We start from the raw sequence: 22,897 nt of genomic DNA on the forward strand, positions 1-22,897 counted from the left end.
CCAAGCGATGAGCAATATGGCACCTTTGGCACAGACTTCCAGTCTGAGGAGCAAGTTCCTGATCTTGTAAATCAAGAGGCCTTTATCACCCAAAAGGAATGGAAGAGGCATTGGTAGGAGCCCGCTGACGTACCATCACAGTTGCAAGGGTGCTTGGGAATCACAGTAGCATTTTTGAGGACATGAGTCTGCCTCACACTTCTTATAAATACAGCTTGACTCAGCCACTCCATGACTGACACTCTTGGGACATGAAGTGGATACTGTTCTTTGGGGCCCTGATCGGGCTCAGCATCTGTGGCCGAAAAAGGTTTTTTGGGTAAGTTCCTTTTGGACTTATTATTATTACTTGGTTGGTTCAGTGATATGGGAACCAAATGGATTTGAAAATGAGTGGCTGATTATATCTCAAGTGGAGTTGGCATTGGGAAAGAAGACACGAGCTCATGTCCCAATTCTGCCCTGTGTCATCCTGGGCAAGCTCCTTCTCTCTTAGGCTCAATCCTATCTGTGAAATCAGACAAGATGGCCTCTATAGTCCCTCCCTGGCTCCCTAATCTCCTGCCAGTTCTTTTCCTTCCCAGTTCTTATTTCTAAAGTCAGGTTCAGGCCTCTTCTGCTTTCTTACTTCTATATTATGAAGTACCAAGAACTCCCAGAAATTGTTTCTAATTTCTGCCATGCTTAGGGGAAAACCTGGGTCTTAGGCTCTTTGGTTTCACCTCTCTGTTAGCAGGGAAGGCTTTGTAGAGCTGGGGCTCTCTCATCAGCGCCTGGGACACGGAGATTCACTAGTTCTTGCCTAGCCACAGTGGTGAGACTTGACATGTAAGGGCACACCTGTACACCGTGTGTGCGTAGGTGTGTGCGTGCACACGTGTACATGTACACACATGCTCAACACGCTCCATGCAGAATGCTTTGCAGTTTGTGGAGGAGAGGACATTTGGGAGGTAGGAGAGATGAAAGGATGCCATGGTCCCTTGCTAGAAGATGGAATTCTAATAACTCGTTACTGCCTAATGCTTTGCCATTTGCAAAGAGCTTTCATGTGCATTATCTTTTGGATCACGCAACAACTCTGCTGGGCAGGGGTGTTATTTTCCTCAATTTGAACATGAAAAAACTCAGCCTTAGAAAGGTTAAGGAACCTGCCCAATGCCACTTAGCTGGTAAGCAGGGGAGCTGGAACTCCGAAGGCAAAACCCATACCCTTTTGCTATAACACAAGTTAATCTCCAGATAGAATCCTCTATCTCACAGATATATCTGTATCTGTTAGTTTACTCTCTAATATGCTAGCTGGCTAAAGGGACTTGGGGGTTGTTTATTGAGGTAATTACTTATATGAGATTGAGTAATTTTTATGGTAATGACTTCTTTTCACACCTGGTGTCTACTGTCAAATAGCTCAGAGGGGTTAGGCATAGCAGGTGGCCAGAGAAGGAGATTTTTCCACAGGCAGCTCAGCAGTAGGTGTGTAATAACTATGCTTGCTGCCGTGTGGCTGATGCACGGAGCTGTCAGGCTCTCACTGCAGCTATTCACATGGCTGGAAAAATCTTTATTTCTCAGGATGCAGACTTCGCTTACAACGTAGCGGACGCCTGAGTTGAGACAGCTGGGCCTGGCGCTGGAGTGCCCACCATGGGAGCTTACACAGAAAGGGCTGCGTGTCTGAGCTAATTGCAGATGGTTTTAACTGATGGTGTCATCCTCACCCCAAAATCTGTTCTCCCCCTATAGTAGGGAACCCAGCAAAGGTGGTGGGATCCTTCCAGGGGCTCATAGACATGTCCCACACACCCAGCTCAGTGAACATTTCTAGCAAGGGGAAGCTGGGCTCTCTGAGCTTTCAAGTGGTGGGAAGCCAGAGCACAGGTTGGCTGGGAGGGGGGACAGTACCAATGGAGATGGAGGTGATGGGTTTTCTCCCCCACTCTCACCCCCCAGCTTTTGTTCCTTCCACCTAATGCCCTACTGCCCTCCCCCCAGTGTCTCGCTCTGCTGGTGTCTTCTGTCCTGCCCTTTGGTCATCTTAAGGATGGGCTGGTGGCCAGAATGCCTAGAGGTACAGGGCAGGCAGAGAATAGGAACGTAGTTGCAGAACCGGTTGGAGCATCAGCAGTAGTTGGCAGGCATTTAAGAGTTCCGTGAAACCAACTCTTGTGGTGGCTCCTAAGCCTGGTCGGGGATATGGGCGAGAGATGCACAAAGAACAGGCCCCTTGGCTTGCCTGCATGGAAACGAGGGAGGGATAGAAGCTCAGCACCAGGGGGGCTGTTAACTATCAGAACGTGGGATGTGGGGCACCTGGGTGGCTCAGTCGTTAAGCGTCTGCCTTCGGCTCAGGTCATGATCCTGGGGTCCTGGGATCGAGCCCCGCATCGGGCTCCCTGCTCCGTGGGAAGCCTGCTTCTCCCTCTCCCACTCCCCCTGCTTGTGTTCCCTCTCTCGCTGTTTCTCTCTCTGTCCAATAAATAAATAAAATCTTTAAAAAAAAAGTGGGATGAGTGTGAGGGTGAATGAGAGGGCGCCAGGAGCACCAAGAACACCTGGGTGGAGTAGCAGGGGTAGACACGGCAACTTGCAAATCCCAATATGCAAATCCCAGACCAACCTTCCATTTGCAGGGAGTTTGAGATCTTTGCATGGATTTCCAGACGTCAGAGATAGGTTGTGTTCAGCTATCTGCACTTTCAGGACTGGGAAAGAGCATTTTTCAAATAGAGACAAGGATGATTAGGGCAAGAAAATGGCTGCCCTTCACCGGCATCTACTTAACGTTCTCTCTGCTTCTAGGTTTTGATGGACTTAGGCTCATGAGAATGGTGTTAGATCTGCCAAACCACCCCCCCTCTTTTTAGTGCCCTCTGAAGACTGTCCCTAATGTTGCCTCCAGGTTAGGGGGAACCTCATGGGTGATGACAGTTGGTTCTAAAGCCTGGGTGTGAGGTTGCTAGGCAGATAAGGAAAGGGGCTGGGCATCCGGGCAGAGGGAACAGCATGTGCACAGGCATGGAAGGGCAAAGGACATGGTGAATTTGGGATTTCAGTAAGGCTGGAGCTGAGAGGGTGGAGGAGGGAGAGGTGGAGGAGAAACAGGTGGGGAAGGGCTCCACTCTGCACCAGCCCTTCCACTCTGTCTCTGTACTCCAGTTGTGTCTTTGTCCTCTGTAGCTTGGTTCATAGGGCATGATGAAATGTGCTGTGGATTTACTCATGCTCAGGGCCAGTTAGATCCACTGACATGGGTTGTGCCCAGGAGTATGGAAGTTCTGCTGTGAAGTCACCACTCCGGGAAAAATAAACTGCATGCTCTGGGTGCCTGTGTAACATGATCTTCATACTCTTGAGAGCCCCTTATTCTTAGGTTCCTCTTTTCTTCCTGTTCCTTCCCTCCCCTCCTTCCTTGTCATTGTTCTAGTCAGTGCTGTATTTTACAGATGCCTCATTTTGCGGATAGAGATGTCAGTGCACAGGTGCTTTCTAGAACACTCAATTTAAAGACTCCTCTTTTTCTGGGGTGTTGGGGGTGGGTTGTGACAGAGTGTAAGTTCGGCAGATGGGCCCTGGTACTTAGCCAGGAGTAAGGATTTCCCTTCTGTTTTAAACCTGTTCCTTTTTTGGGAGGCTGCTTGCCTGTGTCGGGGAAATGGTGGTTTGACTCCCCATCTTCACAGGGCTGTGGTTCAACTCCTAGCAAGCCTGTTGGGTTCAGACTGAGACCTGCCAGGCCAGTGGCTTCTCCACTGTGGCCTCAGCAGCTCCCAGGGCTTGTGCTTGGCGGCCCATCTCCAAGGACCCTGTGGAGACTGGTTGAGCCGGGAGAAAGTGAGCCCTTTGGCGTTGGCATTTCCTCCAGACCTGCCACCCGCAGTGGCAGCAACTCTGTGGTGGACCTTGCCTCTTTGGGGCTGGACTAGACCCCCTGGAGATTCTCCAGAACCTCCCGGAACAAAGTGAAACCCTGAGAGTCCCATCTGGATTGAGCCGGTTTTCTGATGAGAAGATGCGGATCTGCCACGTGAGGCTGCACATTTAGCTCCCTGTGACAGAACCATTTTCCCTGTCAACAGGTCCTTCAGCCCACAGCCCTCTCCAGCAGTTCTTCCCGCATTCATTCGTGTAAAGGGATGACGCATGTGACAGCGTCGAGTGCGGATTCATTCGGGCCGTCACCTAGCAACGGCCTAATGGCTCCCCTGGCTCCCTGAGCCGGCTGAGAGCACAAAGGCAGCTTTTCAGGCTTGGCCTTCTCCCACCCACACACAGGACTTCAGGGGCCTCGGCCCCTGCCGCTGCTGCGGAAGCTAAATGGTGTAGATGAAGCAAGTTCAGGACAAACAACAAAGGGGGGCTCGGGACTGGCCGGCTCCCTTCTGGGCCCTTCTCAGGGCCCCCTTGGGGGGACTGAATCCCAAGTCAGCCCCAGCACCCTAGCCCGTATTGTACGCATTTGTATTGAGTTCTGGAGCTGGACAGGATTGAGAGACCACCCAGCAAATAGCTAACCCTCTGAGGATGGAAGGTCTTTTCTCTTTTCCAGCTCTTTCCAGCGTGGACCTTCAGCCAGAGTTTCAGTCCTCGCCCCTGACAGTGAAGAAGTGCTTCGTTATGTCTTGAGTTAGCTTTGCGTGTAACTCAGGAACATTCCTTTCTGCAAAATATATATGTTTTTCATTATAAAGTAATATGACCACATTACAGAAAACAGATACAAGGGTAAAAAAAGTCAGTCATCCATAATCCCACGACCCGGACATAAGCACTGTCAGCATTTGCTATATTTCCGTTGTCTGTTTTTCTTCCAATGCATCTGCTTTTTCCATACTTGTAATCATGGCATACATACAATTTTGTGTCCTGCTCTTTCACTTAATATTTCCCTTCAAGTTATACTATAAGCACTTTTTCATATTTGCCACGTAGTCTTATTTTTAATGGCTATACATTATAACCAAAGACTAGACCATTTCCTCTCATTCGGCCCAGTTATGTCTGGGACATAGGCTTGGGGTTTATTTGCCAGCTGAAAGCTCACCATTATCTTTTGCTTTTTTTTTTTCCCTCCAGGGACCAAGTTTTTAGGATTAACGTCAGAAATGGAGACGAGATCAGCAAACTAGGTCAGCTAGTGAATTCAGACAACCTTAAGGTACCAGTTCTTTGTCCTCTTGGGTATCTCTGACTTTGGTGAGAGGAGGCTCTTGCACCACTGGCATTGTTACTCCTGGAGAGTTTTTGTTAGTATAGTCCTGTATTAGTCAACAGGCCCTCACACGATTGTGAGGGTTGATGGGGAGAAGTGCTGTAGATCACAACACTGCTGTCCTGGGAGCTGGGCAGCCTCAATGGTGGGCTCTATCTTTCTATCTGCCTTCTTACTACTTACTACTTACTACCTCTTAGATTTTGCCAGGTATTGCCTTCTGGGTAGGCCTGACCAGACACAGCTGTGAAATGGGCAAAGTTTGCCCTTGGGCAGAACCCAGCTCCTCAGGGATCACCCTTGCTTTTGGCAGTTGTTCTAGAAGAATGAGCTCATTGTGCCTTTTACCTGAACTGTCCTTTAATCTGGTTTTATTTCCATTCTCTTCAGCTCAACGTCTGGAAATCTCCCTCCACCTTTAGTCGTCCCATGGACGTCCTGGTCCCATCTGTCAGTCTGCAGCCAGTGAAATCCTTCTTGAAGTCCCAGGGCTTAGAGTACTCCGTGACAATTGAAGACCTGCAGGTGGGTAGGCCGAGGTCCCTAACTGGTCCTGCATAGGACAAAGCACCCAGAGTGGACCCGAGACATGTGCAAGTCATGGTCTTATCCTTCTCCATTTTATAGATGAACTCACTGAGGTCCATGGAAGTAAAATGCAGTGACTTGTTAGTGGGAACATGTTGTAGTAGAAAGGGCATACATAGGTTAGGGAACTGGACAGATCTATATCCAAATCCTGATTTTGCTAACTATCAGCTGTGTGACTTTGGACAAGCTATTAACGTCTTGAGCCTCTGGTTCTTCATCAGTAAAATGGTAACAGCGATGCCCACTTCATACAATTTATCGAGAAGATTAAATGTATTAAGTGTATGTGAAATGCCCAATGGTACTTGGCCTGTCATAGATGCCCCACAAGTATGAAGCTTCTCTCCCTTGTTGTATTTGAAGTCAGAGGGAAGAAAAGTGTGTGTGTGTGTGTGTGGCGGGGGGGTTGCTGGGGGTGTTGGAGACCAGTCATAAAAAGTATCTTTTGAGAAAGAGGGAATGTCACCAATAGTTCTCAGCAGAGGGAACATCACCACCCAAGCCAGACACAAGCCTCAGGACCTGTATCTGAACAGCAGGACAGTGTCTGGCTCATGTTCTCTCCCTCACCGAGGTGGGTTATGGACTAATTGGTGATTTGGCCCGGGAGTTTCCTGATGGCGTGAGCAGCTGTGAGCTTATTAATCATCCTCACATGTCACGGACATCTGCCAGGAGCCTTCAAAGTATGAGCGGTTATAAGAATTTCTTTGTTTCTGAATGGTTTCCCAAGCTGTGTATTTCAGAGACACTGGATACCAGATGCGGGCTGATGTCTAGAGAATTCATAGTATAGAATAACCAAATAGCACATATGTTGCTTTTGGGGAGTAAGTGGGTTTTGAATGGGGTGATGTACGTTGGGTGCCAAGAAATAAGCTTTTATAGATATGTGGAAGAAATCTGACCGCCTTTCACACCTTGACGTTTGTGTGCCAAGGGTGCCGCCATCTTGGCCAGCTTGTGCCAAAATATGGCAGAAACAACATGAACCTCCATCTCCAGTGGGTCACATCACAGCGTTGCCGTGTCTGTTTTAGGCCCTTTTAGATAATGAAGATGAAGAAATGCAACGCAATGAAGGACAAGAGCGGAGCAGTAATAACTTCAACTATGGGGCCTACCATTCCCTGGAAGCTGTAAGTGTCTCAGAGCAGGTTAAGATCAAGGTCATTAGCATCCTGGGTTTTGTAACCCCTTTCCTAACTTCTAGGAGGCATTAGTCCTTAGCACAGTACCCCTTCACTAAGGGGCTAAAATGTGAACACTTCAATTTGTTTTGTAATTCTTGGGTTGTTTATCTCCCACCAGCACCTAAGAGCATAGTGAAACACAACTGAACATTTTCTCCCACATGCATCCTTCTTTTCTAAGGCAACCCCTGAAAGAAAACCATGAAATAATTACAATCATTTCCATCCTTGTAATTCAACCTTCTTATACCCCACCATAATCCCTGTATTTTACTCACCCAGATTAAAATGTTACTTATTCCAGGCAAGTAGACAAGTGGTTATTTCCAAGGTTAACCAAATATTTCCACGCATTTATCATGATTACTTATAATGCATATTCTATAATGTGTTTTGGTGCTGTGTTTAGTTAAAAACCATTTTATATAGATGACTGATTTTCAAGGTAAGCCAACACTTCCAGTAAAAAACTTGGAGCAGAACCACTTAATATGATACTAGAACTTGAGGAATCAAGAGGGGCTATAGAATGGGACTGCATCATGTATCCTACAGTTTCCTTACGACCCCTAATGTCTTCTACATTAGTCTGGACACTCTCTACTAGCTCAGAACAACACCTCAAAATGAAATTGTTTTTCTCCTTCCCATACCTGCATACACGTTGTTCTTTATATCCAAAGATGGGGTTCCTGGCATGCTTTTTGTGAGGCATATACTTTGAGTTGTTTTTCTTCTAGATGAGGGATTATTTCCAAGGTTGACCAACTGTTTTCACTTCTTTCCCATGATTGTCAGTAGCTTTGTTTATTGTGTACACTTCCAACTGCACTGCCCCTTGATCCCTTTTGTGACCAATGACATACATCTGCAAAACAGCTGGATAAAGTTAGAAGTTCAGTCCAGGGCCATGGACAAAAGCAGAGCTCAGGGCTCACACAGGGCTCAGTCCCATGATGTGAGCCTCGTTAACATGGCACACTCCCTAGCTGAGCTAAGTGGTTGCAAATGTCACCCGAGACCCCAGGAACTCCATCCCCTCACCTGCCTGCTATGGGAGCCGCACTTTCTCATGCACTTGCTTTTGCTCTCTGGCTTTAGGGGCCACTGCCGTCTGATTGCAGCTTCCCCCACGCCCCCCTACCCCCCATGAGGCCTTCTGCTGTGCCTCAGTGTACTGTCTCCCTCTTGGCTTGATCACATGCAGTTCTTTCTAAAAACAGCTTTGAAGAGCCCTCATCCTGTAACCGCTTAGGCCTCATTGGGTCTCTGGTGGGAGTCTTATGTCTGTCTCAGCCAGAGTTTCCAATTTCAGATTTTCTGTGTGTTGTTGTGGTTGCCATTGTTTCTGTTAGTTTCTCGGCTGAGTGTCCCCCTCATGTTGGCAGTGTGAATTTGGACCCCTCCCTCCCTATATAGCTTGGTATTTTAACTTCTCATGGGGGGACTCTCTTGCCTCTCATGGCTCAGGCTGGGCATCCGGCTTTTGCTTCACTTTCTAGGGTCAGTAGGTAGAGTTTCCAGGCCCTTTTCATGGCTGGAATGAATGGTTCTCAGCTCTCAAGTTCTAGCTCCTTGGCCCACCCCGGTCCTGTGCCCTCAATCACTATTCCTGACTTGCTGTAAACCCTCAGTGCCTAAGGCAGATATCTGGTCCTGAGGCTCCATTTTCTGCCCTCTATTCAGCTGGTTATGTCCCTTCTCACTTCTGGCCCCTACAATGTCTCCTTTCTTGATTTTTAAGCTTGGCTGTGAATTATTTTCATTGTAGTTTATCTGGCTTGAGTATATATTTGGGGGGTGGTTTCTCGCTTCTGCTCAGTTTGCCATATTGACTGCCACTCTGATAAACCACTGAAGCTGGAGTTTTATTCAATATTGATTGTGTATTTTTCTCCTCTGTAAAGCTCCCTCTTCCACTTTTAAGATCTAAATATGAATTTCTTTATTTCCTTCTTTTGCCCTCAGAAGTTTTGAGCAACTAAGATGGATGAACTCTATATATCAAGTTTTTTTAGAAATTGAAACCAAATGGAAGCATTTGTAGCCGTGATTTACAGCTCTTCACTCGTTCTCTTAAGGCCGTTAGAGGAATCTCCAAAGTGGTGTGCTTGCACTACAGGGTGTAAGCAAGATGCTTCACCGGGATGGAGGAAGAAACTATTACAACTTCTGTTTACGTCCCACATACGTTTATATTTATTATTCATGCCACCATTTTGCTTCTTTTTTCTTGTTTTATAATGTACATAATATATTTGATACATTATTCCAGTGGTATACATAATGTATTGTGTATATGTAATATACATAGTATATGTATATTATAAAACATATATATATATGGTGTATTCTAATTAAAAAAAACTGGTGGAGGAAGTGATCAAAAGGTTTGGAGAGGACCGTTTTCAAGAACCTTGGCTAAATGGGGCAATTGCTGATCATCCAGTCTGGTGTGGTATGAAGGACTGCACTGCTAGAGCAGTATGTGCACAAGTCTCTCTCATTTAGTGGCCTATAATTTTATGGACAGATAAAATGTGTTATTCTCTAGAATGTTGTAGAGAAGGACTCTTTAGGCAGTTCTTCAAGAATAAGTATTCCATGGTGATAATACTGTCAACCCTGAGATCACAGAGCTGGATCTAATCACTGATCAAATCAATGAAGAAGTCATTGGGATCCGTAAGATGAAGTTCACAGATACCTACCCAGAAAAATTTTCAAATGCCCCTGAGTTCACCTTTTCATGCTTCAGATTTACCGTGAGATGGACAGCATTGCCAGAGATTTTCCTGAGTTGGCGAGCAGGGTGAAGATTGGGCATTCATTTGAAAACCGGCCCATGTATGTACTAAAGGTGAGTCCCCAGGCTCTTCAAGAGGCCTGACTGGACTCAGGCTCCTGGTCCCTTGTGTCCAGGACCCAGCCCTCAGACCTCTGAAGAAGGCAGGTTTTTAGGCTCTCCTTGACTTCGGGGACGTGGGGAGACATCTACTGAGGTTCAAATTTGGTGTGACCGAGAGTCCCCTGTTTTTGCCTAACATGGAAGGAGTTAGAACTTAGAAGGAGTCCATCCCATTGCAAGTTTTGAATGAAAGGCAGGATCAACTGGGGTAGGGTGGTGGTGGTGGAGTGGGTGAGGGGTAGTGGGGATGGGGGTGGGGTGGGTCGGTTAGCCTTCCAGAAAGCGCTCAGATGGGCCACAATCTTTTGCCTTCATTCTTACCTCTAAAAAGCAAGTCAAATTGGGATAGTTCTACAAATTCTATTCTGCTTTTAGGGGTACTTATTGGAAAAGCAATCTAGGAAGCTAATTTTAGGGTTGATGTAATTTTAAGCCCAGCCTATGATCCTTGGCTGCACAAAGCCTAATTTCTAGATATTTCTAACAGATTCAGGTCTATATTGGCAAAAGAGGTAGAGAATTTATGGCAGGGACATAAATTACATAAATAATCCAGCCAAATGAATAAAAAGGAATTTGGAGATATGAACCATGGAACAACTGAAGGTGCTAAGAATTTGTCAGATCCTTAGCTTCATATCAGCCCTGAAGAACCCAGGCTCATGGCTTGAATTACCAGCCAGAGGAGATTTGCCACCAAGCCGGTCGCTCTAAAATAATCCACATAAATTGAGATTATTTGCCAACCTGATGGAGACTCTGGCTTCATTCGCACCACGTTTTGACCCAACGCGGCCTGGCCCCACCCTTAAATAAGGCAGGAGCCAGAATTCATTTAATGCCATTTCCAAAGAGGTATAGTGAACCTCTCTCTTCCTCCTTTTAAAATCAAATTCATTTATTGCATCAACTAGAACAGGCTGGTTCCTGCATTCTTGTGTCTCTCTCTGTTGGGGTGCCCTTCGAGGTCTTTCAAGAGACATAATATTATCTCTGATCACACTGGTATTCTCATTCACAATAGCAATAGTTTCCCCTTCCCATTTGCTTCCAACCCCAGAGTGGCTCGAGCAGCCCAGGGCTGCGGCTGGGCCTCACCAGCCACCCAATTAAGCTCCCTGGTCATGGATAAGCCTGATAAATAGATTGTGCCCTCAGGAACATTTGGTCTCTGAATTATCTTAAATGGATTAAATGAATAGGGGTGAGCTGGGGAGAGGAAAGGTGAGTGGAGACATGGGCAGGAGGGTCATTTTCTGGCCTCTTTGTCCTTCCACAGTTCAGCACCGCAGAAGGCAGGCGGCGGCGGCCGGCCATTTGGCTGAACGCAGGCATCCACTCCCGGGAGTGGATCTCGCAGGCCACGGCGATCTGGACCGCGAGGAAGGTCATGTCGCCCGGTATTAGCTGAGAATTCTGGTGGGCCCAGGGTGCCTCCGCAGGGTCCCAGGGGGCTGGGCCTCGGGGGACGAGGTGGGAAGTCACTCTGCACAGACACAGTAGGCTGGGGGGCCTTTCCCGATTGGAGAAGCAAAAGGTCAGAGCCCTTTGGTCAAGCCACTGTGGCTAAATGACAAAGTCCCTTCATGGCAGCGAGCAAGCTAATGAGCTGCAGAGGTGGCCCTGAAACATTGACCCATAGTCAGCCCCGCAGAAAGGGAGCCGAGTCTTCTCAGCAGCAAAACTCAGATGAACTTTGCCCTCGGACCCACCCTAGCCCTCCAGACCCTCAGGGACCTCATGCTGCCTCCATGTCACCTCCCCCCACCCGCTCCGAGAGTCTGCTTTAAGGCAGCACTAGGGAGAGGAGGGGTACTGTGTGTGCAGGATTTATTTTCCGCGTCTGTTAGCATGGGGGCCCAGATTTCCCAAAACTATGATGATGTGTGGCTCTTCCCTCCCTGGTTCCCACCCCCTGGAAGGAGTGAATCAGCCAGGCAGGCCCAGCCTCGTTGCGGTTGATGGCATCATGACGCCATGATCCCCCAGGTTTTGAAGCGCTCCCAGAGCTTTGCAGAGAGCTGTGTGTATGAGGGTGGCAGGGGGGCTGCAGAGGGGCATCTGGGGGAGTTACACAGGCTTAGACCGGGCACCCCAGCCGGCCATGGCATAGCTGACAAGCTTCTTGTCTCTGTTTAGATTGTATCTGATTACGGGAAGGATCCAGCCATCACCTCCATTTTGGAGAAAATGGATATTTTCTTGTTGCCTGTGGCCAATCCTGACGGATATGTGTACACACAAACTCAAGTGAGTAATACCGAATGAGCTGGGCTTGAAGTTAAGAAGAGTCTGTTGAATTCCTTGCTGTAGCACCTGAACAGTTGTAGGAACACGTGTGCATGTTACAGGCTTCCCTGGGCTCCCATTTTTCACTCGTTCCCTGAGCCGGGAGTCACCAGAGAATATTTTTTCTTAGAATAGTCTAATGAACTCCCTATCATGGATCTTGAACAATTACCAACACTTTACCAATTTTCTTTTCATTTCTTCCCCTCCCACACATTTTTTTTTCCTTTTGTTTAAAAGCACATCTCTGACATCAGGTTATTTTATGCCAAATTTCTTTAGTATGCATCTCTGGTTGATGATAATTAAAACAAAACAACAACAAAAAAAACCCCCAAACAATACACGGCTGTCACTTTAAAAAAAATTAATGGAATTTATTTAATATCATCTAATTCCCCCAATTATTTTTTAAATGTCTTTTGAGTCAGTTTGTTGAAATCAGTACCCAAATAAGGTTTGCACCTGTATTTGGTTGTTGTGGCTCTGCAGGCTTTTCAAATCTATGGCAGTTACCCGCCCCCACCCCTGCCACACACATCTCTTTTAAAAATGTCATTCATGTGCTGGAGAAACCAAGTAAATTGTCCTGTAGAATGTCTCACATTCTCAATTTGGCTGATGGCTTCTTTGTTGTGTGTCATTTGTTCCTCTACCCCCCCGTTCCCTTCCTATTCACTAGTAGTCAGAGCTTGAAGTTTGATTGGATTCAGGTGAGTTTTTTAGGCAAGAATAAAACAGTTGCTGTGCACTTCCTGTCCCACCAGCGATTGTCTGGGCATACGATGTCTGTCTGTCCTCCTTCTGCCAAAGCCAAAAATTATTCGGTGGGTTCAGGTGGCATCAGGCTGGTTCTTGCGTTATGAAGTTCTCATCAGGGCATTTTGGAGGAGTCCTTCTCTCTGAGCCCAAAGGGCTGAGCCTCCTATCTCCGGGAGACGAGAGGAGACTGCTTATCAGTCCGTGAGGACCGGAGCCCCAATGATCCTCCAGGCAGAGCTGCAGGCAGCTTGCTCCATCATAGACCCCCCCCAGAGAACACCTTCACTTCTCCTGTGCCCTGACCATCTCTGAATGCTTGTTCCTTCCTTGGTGGACTTTTCAGAACCGACTATGGAGGAAGACACGGTCCCACAATCCTGGAAGCCCTTGTGTTGGTGCTGATCCAAATAGAAATTGGAATGCTAGTTTTGCAGGTAGGCTGGGGAGGTGGCTTTCCCTCCCTGCTGCCCCTGGGGAGCCTGGTCCATGGGGCTCTGGCTGGCTCCATTCCTGCTTCACTGAGAGACTTGGGCCGATCCCTTACACTCTGTCTCGGGTTGTTTTTTTTTTTTAAACATTTTTGGGGGTAGGTAATTTTGAAAGGAAATGACTCAGCAATTCTTGTTCTCCTGAAAGAACACTTTTTAATTTTTGAAGATTTTATTTATTTATTTGACAGAGAGACAGAGAGAGAGAGCACAAGTAGGCAGAGCAGCAGGCAAAGGGAGAAGCAGACTCCCCGCTGAGCAAGGAGCCCAACGCAGGACCCTGGCAGACGCTTAATCGACTGAGCCACTCAGACGTCCCAGAACACTATTTTAAAAAGGGCTCTAGTCTTAGATGTACAGATCCACCCCCTGTGCCCTGGTCATCCCCGTTTCTCCCAAGCGAGTGACTGGGTGGGTGGAAGGGCTCCTGGTGGTAACTGGGAAGAGAGCAGTTAGCACCATTGACTTAACAGACCAGATTGTGGGACGTCGTGAGGCTTCAACTCTAGCAGTTGACCCTTAGATGTGTCAGTGTGACATGCAGCCCTTTGGTGTCATGGAAAGGGCACGAGGCTTAGGAGACCCGGATTCTGAGTTCCAGCTATTGAAAAATCATCCCTACAGTCTTGCCCACTGGCTGCCAGGTATTTTCCTGTGTGTTAACTTATTTATTCACCTGAGCCGGTGAGTGAGTTTTGTTATCTGAAAGGAGACAGTCGAAGCTCAGAGACAGTCTCAGGAGCATGCAGTCAAGAGTTAGAGTCGAGCCTCACCTTGCATCTCCAGAACCCGGTAGTGCTCTCTCTCGCTCTTCCACAGCTGGGCTGATGTCCTGTCCTCAACGTACTTCTTGCACTTGCACACTCGTCTGCCACACACACCGTGGCAGGGAGAATCATGGGCCTGTGGGAAAGGAGCTGATAGAAATGTGGGAACTGAGGGCATCAAAGTTAAGTCAGATCTTCCCATAAGTGGGGTGGTTTTACACACATGCCAAGTACCTCGGGGAGCTATGTCATGAAGTAGTACAGAAGGCAATATTTCTAAATACCTGTCAAATGCGAGGCTTTAGCCACAACAATAGATTATTTTTGGCAGCACTTGGCCATTAAGATCTGAACCAAGAGAATGAGTTGACACCAGAATAAATGGAGTCATTTTCATTATTAATTGGTATTCATATTAATTATCTAGAATACTTATTAATTACAACTCACTGTCAAGTATGATATGAATTATTTATGACAACTGTTAGTGATGCAATACAAGGTCAACTCTGTCCATTTAAAGGAGTCCTTCCAGTTTTTCTTCCTCAGCTGTGGCAGGTCCAGTACCCTCCCACATCTGCACCCCCCGCCTGGCAATACATACTGCAGACTAGGCTCCTGGGGGGCTCCTCACATTGACCTGTTCACGGCCAGCCCCTTCTGCCCTTCCTCCGGGTTGAGTGTCCTGCATTTCTGTGTTCTTGCGTATGGGTTCATGTTTCTGCTTGGGCCACTCCCCATAGGAGAGGGAGCCAGTGACAACCCTTGCTCTGAAGTATACCACGGACCCCACGCCAACTCGGAAGTGGAGGTGAAGTCGGTGGTAGATTTCATCCAAGAACACGGGAATTTCAAATGCTTCATCGACTTGCACAGCTACTCACAGCTGCTTATGTATCCGTATGGGTACACGGTGAAGAAGGCCGCAGATGCTGATGAACTGGTGAGTGACGGGACGCCTTCCACCTAGACCTGGGCCTGCTTGGCCCCGGGGTGCTGCCACAGTAGTCATTCTACAGCTTACAGGGAAAGTCCGGGGGCCTGGACTTACTTCATTAAGGGCCTGGTCTCTCTCCCTGCCCTTTGGAATGTGCCATCGGACCTACTGGGGACAGGAAGAAGGCCGTTCTCCTTGTTTCTGTGTTTGCTGTGAGTTTCAAGAACCACACCTGACCCCTGCCTTTCCTTCTCAATTGTTCTGACCAAAATATATGACGGACCCACTGCTTGCCAAGAACTGTGGGTGGCACTGTGGTGGGTAAGGGGGAGATGCTCCTCATTCCAGTCAAGGTAGAGTTTAAGTAGGGTGCAGGCTACAGCCTAGGGGTGCTCTGCGTTGCATATAATGACTCGCCCTAGGATGTGAACAGGCACTTAGGGTAGACTGACGAGCAGGGCTGGCATCTGTAGGGTGACTGCAGGCTGCTCCCTCTGTGCTTGTCAGCTCGAGAGTGCCCCCCTGCCCAGGGGCACAGCTAGCCTCTAAACCTCCCAGCAGATGCAGGGTTCATGCTAGGTGTGGGCTAGATTCTGATCTCAAATAGGCATAGGCACATCCATATATGGTGGCCCTGTCTCTACCTCCACTCTGGGAATACCCAACTCTTGGAAGGTTTTCTTTGGAACATCCTTGGCCTTCCCACATGTTCATGAACATGACATTCCCGTCCCTCAGCATAGGTGAAGATGGTGGTGTATTTACTAGATTGGGTTGGTGAGCAGCCCTCCACATCTCATGTATCAGGCTTTGGCTCTGGTTGGATGGAAAAGAAGGAGACTGGAAGGGAAACTTGAGGGAGGGGCCGAGGATCTTCCACACCATCATAGTGCAGAACAGCTGAGGGATGTCAGGCTGTGGAATCCATTCTTTCTCACTCCGCTGGTTCCCCCTCCTAGGACAAGGTGGCGAGGTGTGCGGCCAAAGCTCTGGCTTCCCTGTCGGGCACTACATACCAAGTGGGTCCTACCTGCACCACTGTTTGTAAGTACTCGCTGTCTTGGTTATTCAGAAAATGCTTGGAGAGGAAACTTGCAATGAATTGGGAGAAGAGCTGCAAGTTAGGCTTACTATGTTGTAGCCTGATTATTTTTGTTGTTGGTGATAGACTGAATTTGCGTCAAGCTTATGGGATGATGGCTGCTGTAGGGGGTCATCTTCATCAGTACCACCACCATGGTCATGCTATCTGTCCTGTGCCCGTGGTGAGCTTAGTCCTGCTAGTGTGCTAGAGTGTCCCTTCTAGTCCATGAAAGATCCTGTCATAGTTTATAAAAAATTCCTCAAGCCCATCATTCCATTTTCAAAGGAAACCCACTTTTGGAGAGGCAGACCGAGGTGGCGGGAGTAGGGCTGGAAGCGATTCCCTCACCTTCCCATCAGAAGTGACCACGTGGTGGAGCACAGCATGCCAGGAGCTGGGGTCCTCTTTGCAATGATTAGCATCAAGCCAAAAACAAACAAACAAACAAACTCTACCGAGACTCCAAACCTGAGATGGTCTTCAGGCTCATTACCTACAGCTTCAGCCTCATTTTGAGGAGAAATACCTTTGTTTTGGTTTCTCACTGAAGTGTTTCATCTGAGCATTTCCCTCTGTTCCTACTGAGATCCTTCCAGTTCCCTCATTCCGTGAGCCCGAGCTTTAAACTGAAAGATCAAATTGAAGAGTATTATCATTCTCTGAGAGTCTAGCTATCAATGGGAAATAAAAATATGGACATGAGGAGAAAGGTTCTGACACCTTTAAAGCTAGTGCCCTTCTTTTCCCATCTAGTGTCTCTAACAGTTGGTCCACCCTCAGACCCCCTGCAAACATGCTGACATTTCTGTCTTCTTCCATACTGTAACTCTCCCATCCAATTGCTCCACCCTTAGCTAGCTGTTCCCTTCAGTCTTCCTCTTCTGGGAAGTTTCTCCATCCCCCCTCCTGGGTTCCTGTACCCTGACCTCAGCGCTCTTGTCTGTGTTTCATATGCCACCTTGCTGCATAAAGCAGTTAGCCTGATGTTGGTGTTTGTGTGGCTAATTGCAGCGACCATCCGTTAATTATTCATGGTTGATTATTATTAGTGTTATTAAATGGGAACTCCTCAGAGAAGAAACATATCAGGAGAGTTTCTCCATCCTCTGCTTAATTAGTGAGAACTGAGTTTAGGACTGCAGAGAGGTGAAGAGACTTGGTAGGAGTCCTTTGACGAGGCCCCCTCAAAAGAGCTTTGTGGGTCACCACAGTCCTGGCTTCTGGGTCAAACACCAGTTTAAAGGATGGCCTTGTAATCCCACATCAAACACATTCTTCCCAGCGTATGCTATGCCAAAATCAAGAGATACTCATCGGATTCCTCCAGAACAAGAGGAGGAAGGCTCTCCTGAGTGCTATCCAAAAGACATAATTATTTCCTAAGTCTTTCAAGAGCACATCTTCTGTATTGTTTAAAGGCTTTGTTTACCCTCCTTGCTTTCCAAAAATGTAGTCAATTTTTGTATAACACTCCGATCCCATGGGTTATTGCATGTGCTACATGAATAGTCGACGTTTGTCCCTTCAAGTGCCAGATCTTTTCTTAGATCAACCATTTTAGCTGAAAATAATTCTCAAATAAATTTCACACTTTCTTGCCTTTTTAAACAGAGCAAGTACAAGGGATTGAAGCTCCTTTCTTCATGACGGAGTGGCCTTCTGAACATCAGTTGTAATGTCCTGAAGGCCTTCTGTGCCATATTGTATTTTCAATCCCTGTGCTGGACAGCCCCAAGCCCATTTTGCTTCTTGAATTCTTGTGTCTGCTTTTTTAGAGTTTTCGTGTTTCCTTCCCCTGGTCAGACTGTACTGCTTTCAGGCCACCTGCCTCTAGCAACCTTCTCCCCTTCTCTTCACTACTAAAGGCTGGGACACAAGTTCTTTGGGCTTATTTGACTTGTGGATAGATTGTGAGTAAGAAGGATGTTCATGACAGCATTGTTTATAGTCATAGAAGCCTGGTGAGCACCTAAATGTCCGTCAGTACAGTACTGAATAAAAACACATTTGGTGCAGGCACACAATGAAACAGTGTGCCCCCCTTAAATGAATGAGGTGTGTCTGTATGTGCTAATAGGGAATAATCTTTAAATGTTAGTTGAAAAATATAGTGTGGTTTTTATTTTATTTATTTAAATTTTTAAATTTTTAATTTATCTTATTATTTTTTAAAGGATTTTATTTATTTATTTGAGAGAGAGAGCGCATGAGAGAGAGTGAGCACTGGGGGGGGAGGGGCAGAGGCAGAGGGAGAAGCAGACTCTCTGCTGAGCGAGGAGCCTGAAATACAGTGTGTTTTTAATATTATGTTCCCATTAATGTTAAAAGAGTAGACAGACTGGGGCACCTGGGTGGCTCAGTTGGTTAAGTGTCTGCCTTTGGCTCAGGTCATGATCTAGCCCCGCATCTCGGGGTCCTGGGATCTAGCCCCACATCGGGCTCCGTGCTCAGCGGGGAGTCTGCTTCTCCCTCTCCCTCTGCCCCTCACTTCCACTTGTGATCTCTTTCTCTCAAATAAATAAATAAAATCTTAAAAGAAAAGAGTAGATAGACTTTGAGCAGGGACCCAAATAAAGTGAAGTGCATGCACTTGATCACTTTGCTCGGCAGAGGACTTTTTGCCTCCTTCCTGAATTTAATATGTGTTCTGAAATAGTTGAGCTTACCATATAAACAACCTCTAGAAACTTCTGGTGCCATCATCTGTTTTTTATTCAACATTTTCTCATGGTAGAGGAGGAAGGATTTCAGAGACTATAGGAGAGCCTGTTTCATAACCTCAGGGGGTGTGTCATCACGGTAGAAGCAGCATCTCTAGAAAAATCACAAGTGATATCATGAGAAACAACCCTCGAAAATGATGGAAAAACAAGAGGACCCGTGTTTTCATTTAACAGACATGTACTATGCTAAATGGACTGGAAGGAGGTTGAGGAAAGCATGGGCTTTTTTTCAGCAGATGGCCTTGGGTTTCAGTTTCAGTCCTGCCATTTTCTGTCAATATTTCCTTAGATAAATTCCTCATTCTGAGCCTGGATTTCCTCCTCTGAAAAACAAGGACAGTGATACCCACCTCACTGAGTTTTTAAAGATTAATGAGGTCATAAATGTAAACTTTCCAAAATAGATGACCAGCTCATGGGAGATGTTCAATAAATGATAGCTGCTATTGACATCACTATTTTATTATTCAGTGTCATTCACACTTTGCACTTTTAGCCAGTTTCTGCTCTAGTAGAGTTTGGCTGGAAGAAGCAGGAAAACGGGCCTCTTTCCTTTCTCCAGCCTTTTGGCAAAGGGAAGTCCCAAGGGCTATGCTTCATTCTCTCTGTGTATCAGTTATCTCTTGCTATGTAAAAAGTTATCCTAAAACTTAGCAGCTTAAAATAATAAACATTTACTTTCTTCCACTGTTTCCCTGGGGTAGGAATTCAAAAATGGCTTAGCTGGGTGGCTCTGGCTCAGGGCCTCTCCCAAGATTGCAGTCAAGGTGTCTTCCACGGCTAGAGTCCTTTAAAGGCTTGACTGGGCTGGAGGGGTCTGCTTCTCCGGTGGCTCACTCAGGTGCTGAGTACCGGCAGGAGGCCTCCAGTCTTCACCACCAAGACCTGTCTATAGGACACTCTCTCACCGTCCACACACTCTAACACGTGGCTTTTCCCAGATCAAATGATCCAAGAGAGAGCAAGGCGGAAGCCATAGTATTTATAATCTAGCCTTGAAGGTCACACACCATCATTTCTGCAATCTCCTGTTAGTTACCCAGGTCAGGGCAGCCCCACTCAGTGTCGGAGGGGACTACCCAAGGATATGGAGACCAGGAGACAAGGATCATTGGGGCTGTCTTGGAGGCTACCTATCACACTCTGTGAAGATTGGTTTTGAGTGACCAGAAGGAGTCTACACAGTGAGTTAGTGACAAGGTGGGCACGAAGATTTAAAATCTCTTGGTTTGAGATGAATGAAGACATTCATCATATAGGACAGCCCGAGACGTATGGATCAGGCCAGTGTTTGTGTGTTGGTGGCCTGATGACCTTCAGAAAGAATTCTACATCCCTCAGGAACCACAGGCAGGCAGAACTCCTGAGGCCTACTCATCTAACCCTGAAAGGAACTGGGGTTCCAAGGTGCTTTCTTTTCTGACTTACAGATCCAGCTAGCGGGAGCAGCATTGACTGGGCGTATGATAATGGCATCAAGTATGCATTCACGTTTGAGTTGAGAGATACTGGGCACTATGGCTTCCTCCTGCCAGCCAACCAGATCATCCCCACTGCAGAGGAGACCTGGTTGGGCCTGAAGACCATCATGGAGCATGTGCAGGACAACCTCTACTAGATGAGGAGCCCCACTCAGTCTCCAGTTATTTCTCCCCGTGTATGCGTGCTCGCTAAAGCCACAATTAAAGGGAGCTTGTTCTTCCATGTGGGACTCAGAACCCGCTGGTTTTGTGGGGGGCACATGTCAGCCCCTCCCCAGCCCTCATCCTTGAAGTTCATGCATGCTGGTGGTGCACCTCAGAGAGGCGCTCTTGCCACCCTGCTGTGCTTTGGTCCTGCTGTTTCCTGAGCCCTTTGTGTGCCCTTCCTTTCACATAATTGCTTGGGCAGGCCACACTTAGCATCATTCCGTACTGGGTGGCATGGCTCTACCTCATTTTTAGAACAAAAAAGACATCTAAGATGGTTCCCTGGCCTTGTCCAATCTAGCCAGGCTGGTGACCCTGCCCTGCCGGGGCCCCAGAGGAGACACTGCAGGCGACAATGCCTGTCTTTGAGATCAGTCTCAGAGGTGACATAGAAATTTAATTAATCGCACTCCTTGAACATATTTGTCTTTGAAAAATAAATCTTGTAGGGTTATCAGTAGAGGCCATCTTCCTTTTTTTTTTTCTGGTTTTTGTTTGGGGTCTGAACATTAAATAGTGGATCCCTTCTCATCACTGGGCCCCAAATTTCCAGATATAACAGTTCTGATCACGTTCTTCCCTTTGTTACACATTGTAACTAGTCCCAGAAAGGGATCTGTGTCACTATAGGTACTGCTCACCCAGGAACCCTTAATGAAGTGGTGATCTAATAGTAGGATTGCTAAATTATCCCCATCTGTCCTAATGGGCTCACCTCTATTTTGCCTTTTGAACTCACTTCAAAGATCTTGCCCTCACCCTACGGGTCCTAAATCACTCCTCTGGCCTGGATAATCTCACTGCCCTGGCACATTCCTGTTTGCAGTCTGGTGTACCGTGTGTTTCCTTCTCCTGGCTTTTCTTTTGGTCTTTAAAGACAACTTCCATTTTGCATCCTGGACCATGAGCGTCAAGGTGGAGCAAGGATTCATCAGTCAGGCTTCTCTTGTTCCATTCCTCCTCAGCACATACCATCTGCCCTTTTTTTTTTCCTTTTTTCAAACATGTCTGTAAATCTTATCCTCCTGCCTAGGATTTGTGCGGCATCTGGTGTGTGCTCATAAGCCAATAAATATTCAATATGAGTCTCATGATCATCTCCTATTCTTCGCCTTCACCTGAATGGAACCAAGCCATGGTTTTGAATATGCAGCTCTTTCTAATGTCAAAAGTCAATTTTAATCCCTGTCTGTATCACATGACATGTAGGAGGACCTTCTCCCCGTCAGGCCCAGGAGCCTCCAGGGCACAGTGTTACCTTGGTGATTGCACTCTGGTCCTGGGTCTAGTTCTTAGTTTTTCAGCTCAGGAGCTTGATAGTCTCAGTGTCCATGTTGATTAGACTCGGGGATGCTGACTCACGCCCACAGAGCTCAGATGAGGCAGATGATAAAATCAGAATACGGATTTATTAATTTACATCATGGCATGTAACTGTTTAGTGGATTGGATCCTCACGTCGGTCTGCACAGTACATTCTCTCCCTGTAGGCAAGATACATGGGAAGCCAAATTATAATCAGAAGGTTGTTTAGTGAGCAGGGCGTCAGAGCAAGGAAAGTTAATTACAGTCTGTGATTAGAATTTTTAATGGTATCCAGCTCTAATAGTATGATATATCCAATTCTATAACCAGAACACACCTGCCAGCCAGCCAGCTGGTCACTGGTGCTGGCTAGTCAGGGTTGCCTCCGACCAGGCAATGCCCCAGGAGGCCTGGTCTGTAACCTGGCTCTATGTGTAGACTCCTCACCCCCAAGACTGAGAGTGTCCTTTAGATCCCTTGAGGGAAAGAGTTCTTCAGCAATACATAAAAAGCCATAAAGAGAATACCTGTGACTACAATCAAATTAAGAGCTTCTGTTAGGTAAAAGACATGTAAAGAAAGTGAGGAGTAAAGTTATAAACTAGAAGATGTTCACTATATTCATATACACACAACAAAGGGCATATGAAGAACTCCTACAGATCAATAAGAAAAGCACAAAGAACCAAGAGAAAATGGACAAAAGCTGCGAGCCAGCATTTCACAGAAGAGGAAACAGGTGTATTTGATCGAGGACCTATGAGTCAAGACTGCAATGAGATGCCATTTTATACTCTTTCAATTTACAAAAATCAAAATGTTGGAGAGGAGGTGGATGATAGGATCTCTATTATCGGTGGGCATATGAATGTGTAAAACCACTTTGGAAAATAGTTTGGCATTACCTTCTAAAGTTCACACATTATGGTCCAGCTATTCTACCCCAGGCA

General features: G+C 46.8%; 1 protein-coding gene across 1 annotated transcript; it reads left to right on the forward strand.

Moving 5' to 3' along the window:
• The first annotated feature begins 206 nt into the window (after positions 1-206).
• On the forward strand, positions 207-21,722 carry CPA4 (carboxypeptidase A4). The gene is made up of 11 exons (XM_025865546.2): positions 207-319; positions 5,077-5,158; positions 5,603-5,737; positions 6,844-6,942; positions 9,755-9,856; positions 11,184-11,291; positions 12,044-12,154; positions 13,299-13,389; positions 14,954-15,153; positions 16,107-16,191; positions 20,385-21,722. Exons 1-11 carry the CDS (start codon positions 252-254, stop codon positions 20,570-20,572), a joined length of 1,269 nt encoding a protein of 422 aa, XP_025721331.1. The 5' UTR covers positions 207-251; the 3' UTR covers positions 20,573-21,722.
• Positions 21,723-22,897: the final 1,175 nt, after the last annotated feature.

Source organism: Callorhinus ursinus, unplaced genomic scaffold, assembly GCF_003265705.2.
Source record: "Callorhinus ursinus isolate GAN/ISIS: 27379988/994484 unplaced genomic scaffold, GSC_fseal_2.0 scaffold12, whole genome shotgun sequence".
In the NCBI taxonomy this organism is placed as follows: domain Eukaryota; kingdom Metazoa; phylum Chordata; class Mammalia; order Carnivora; family Otariidae; genus Callorhinus; species Callorhinus ursinus.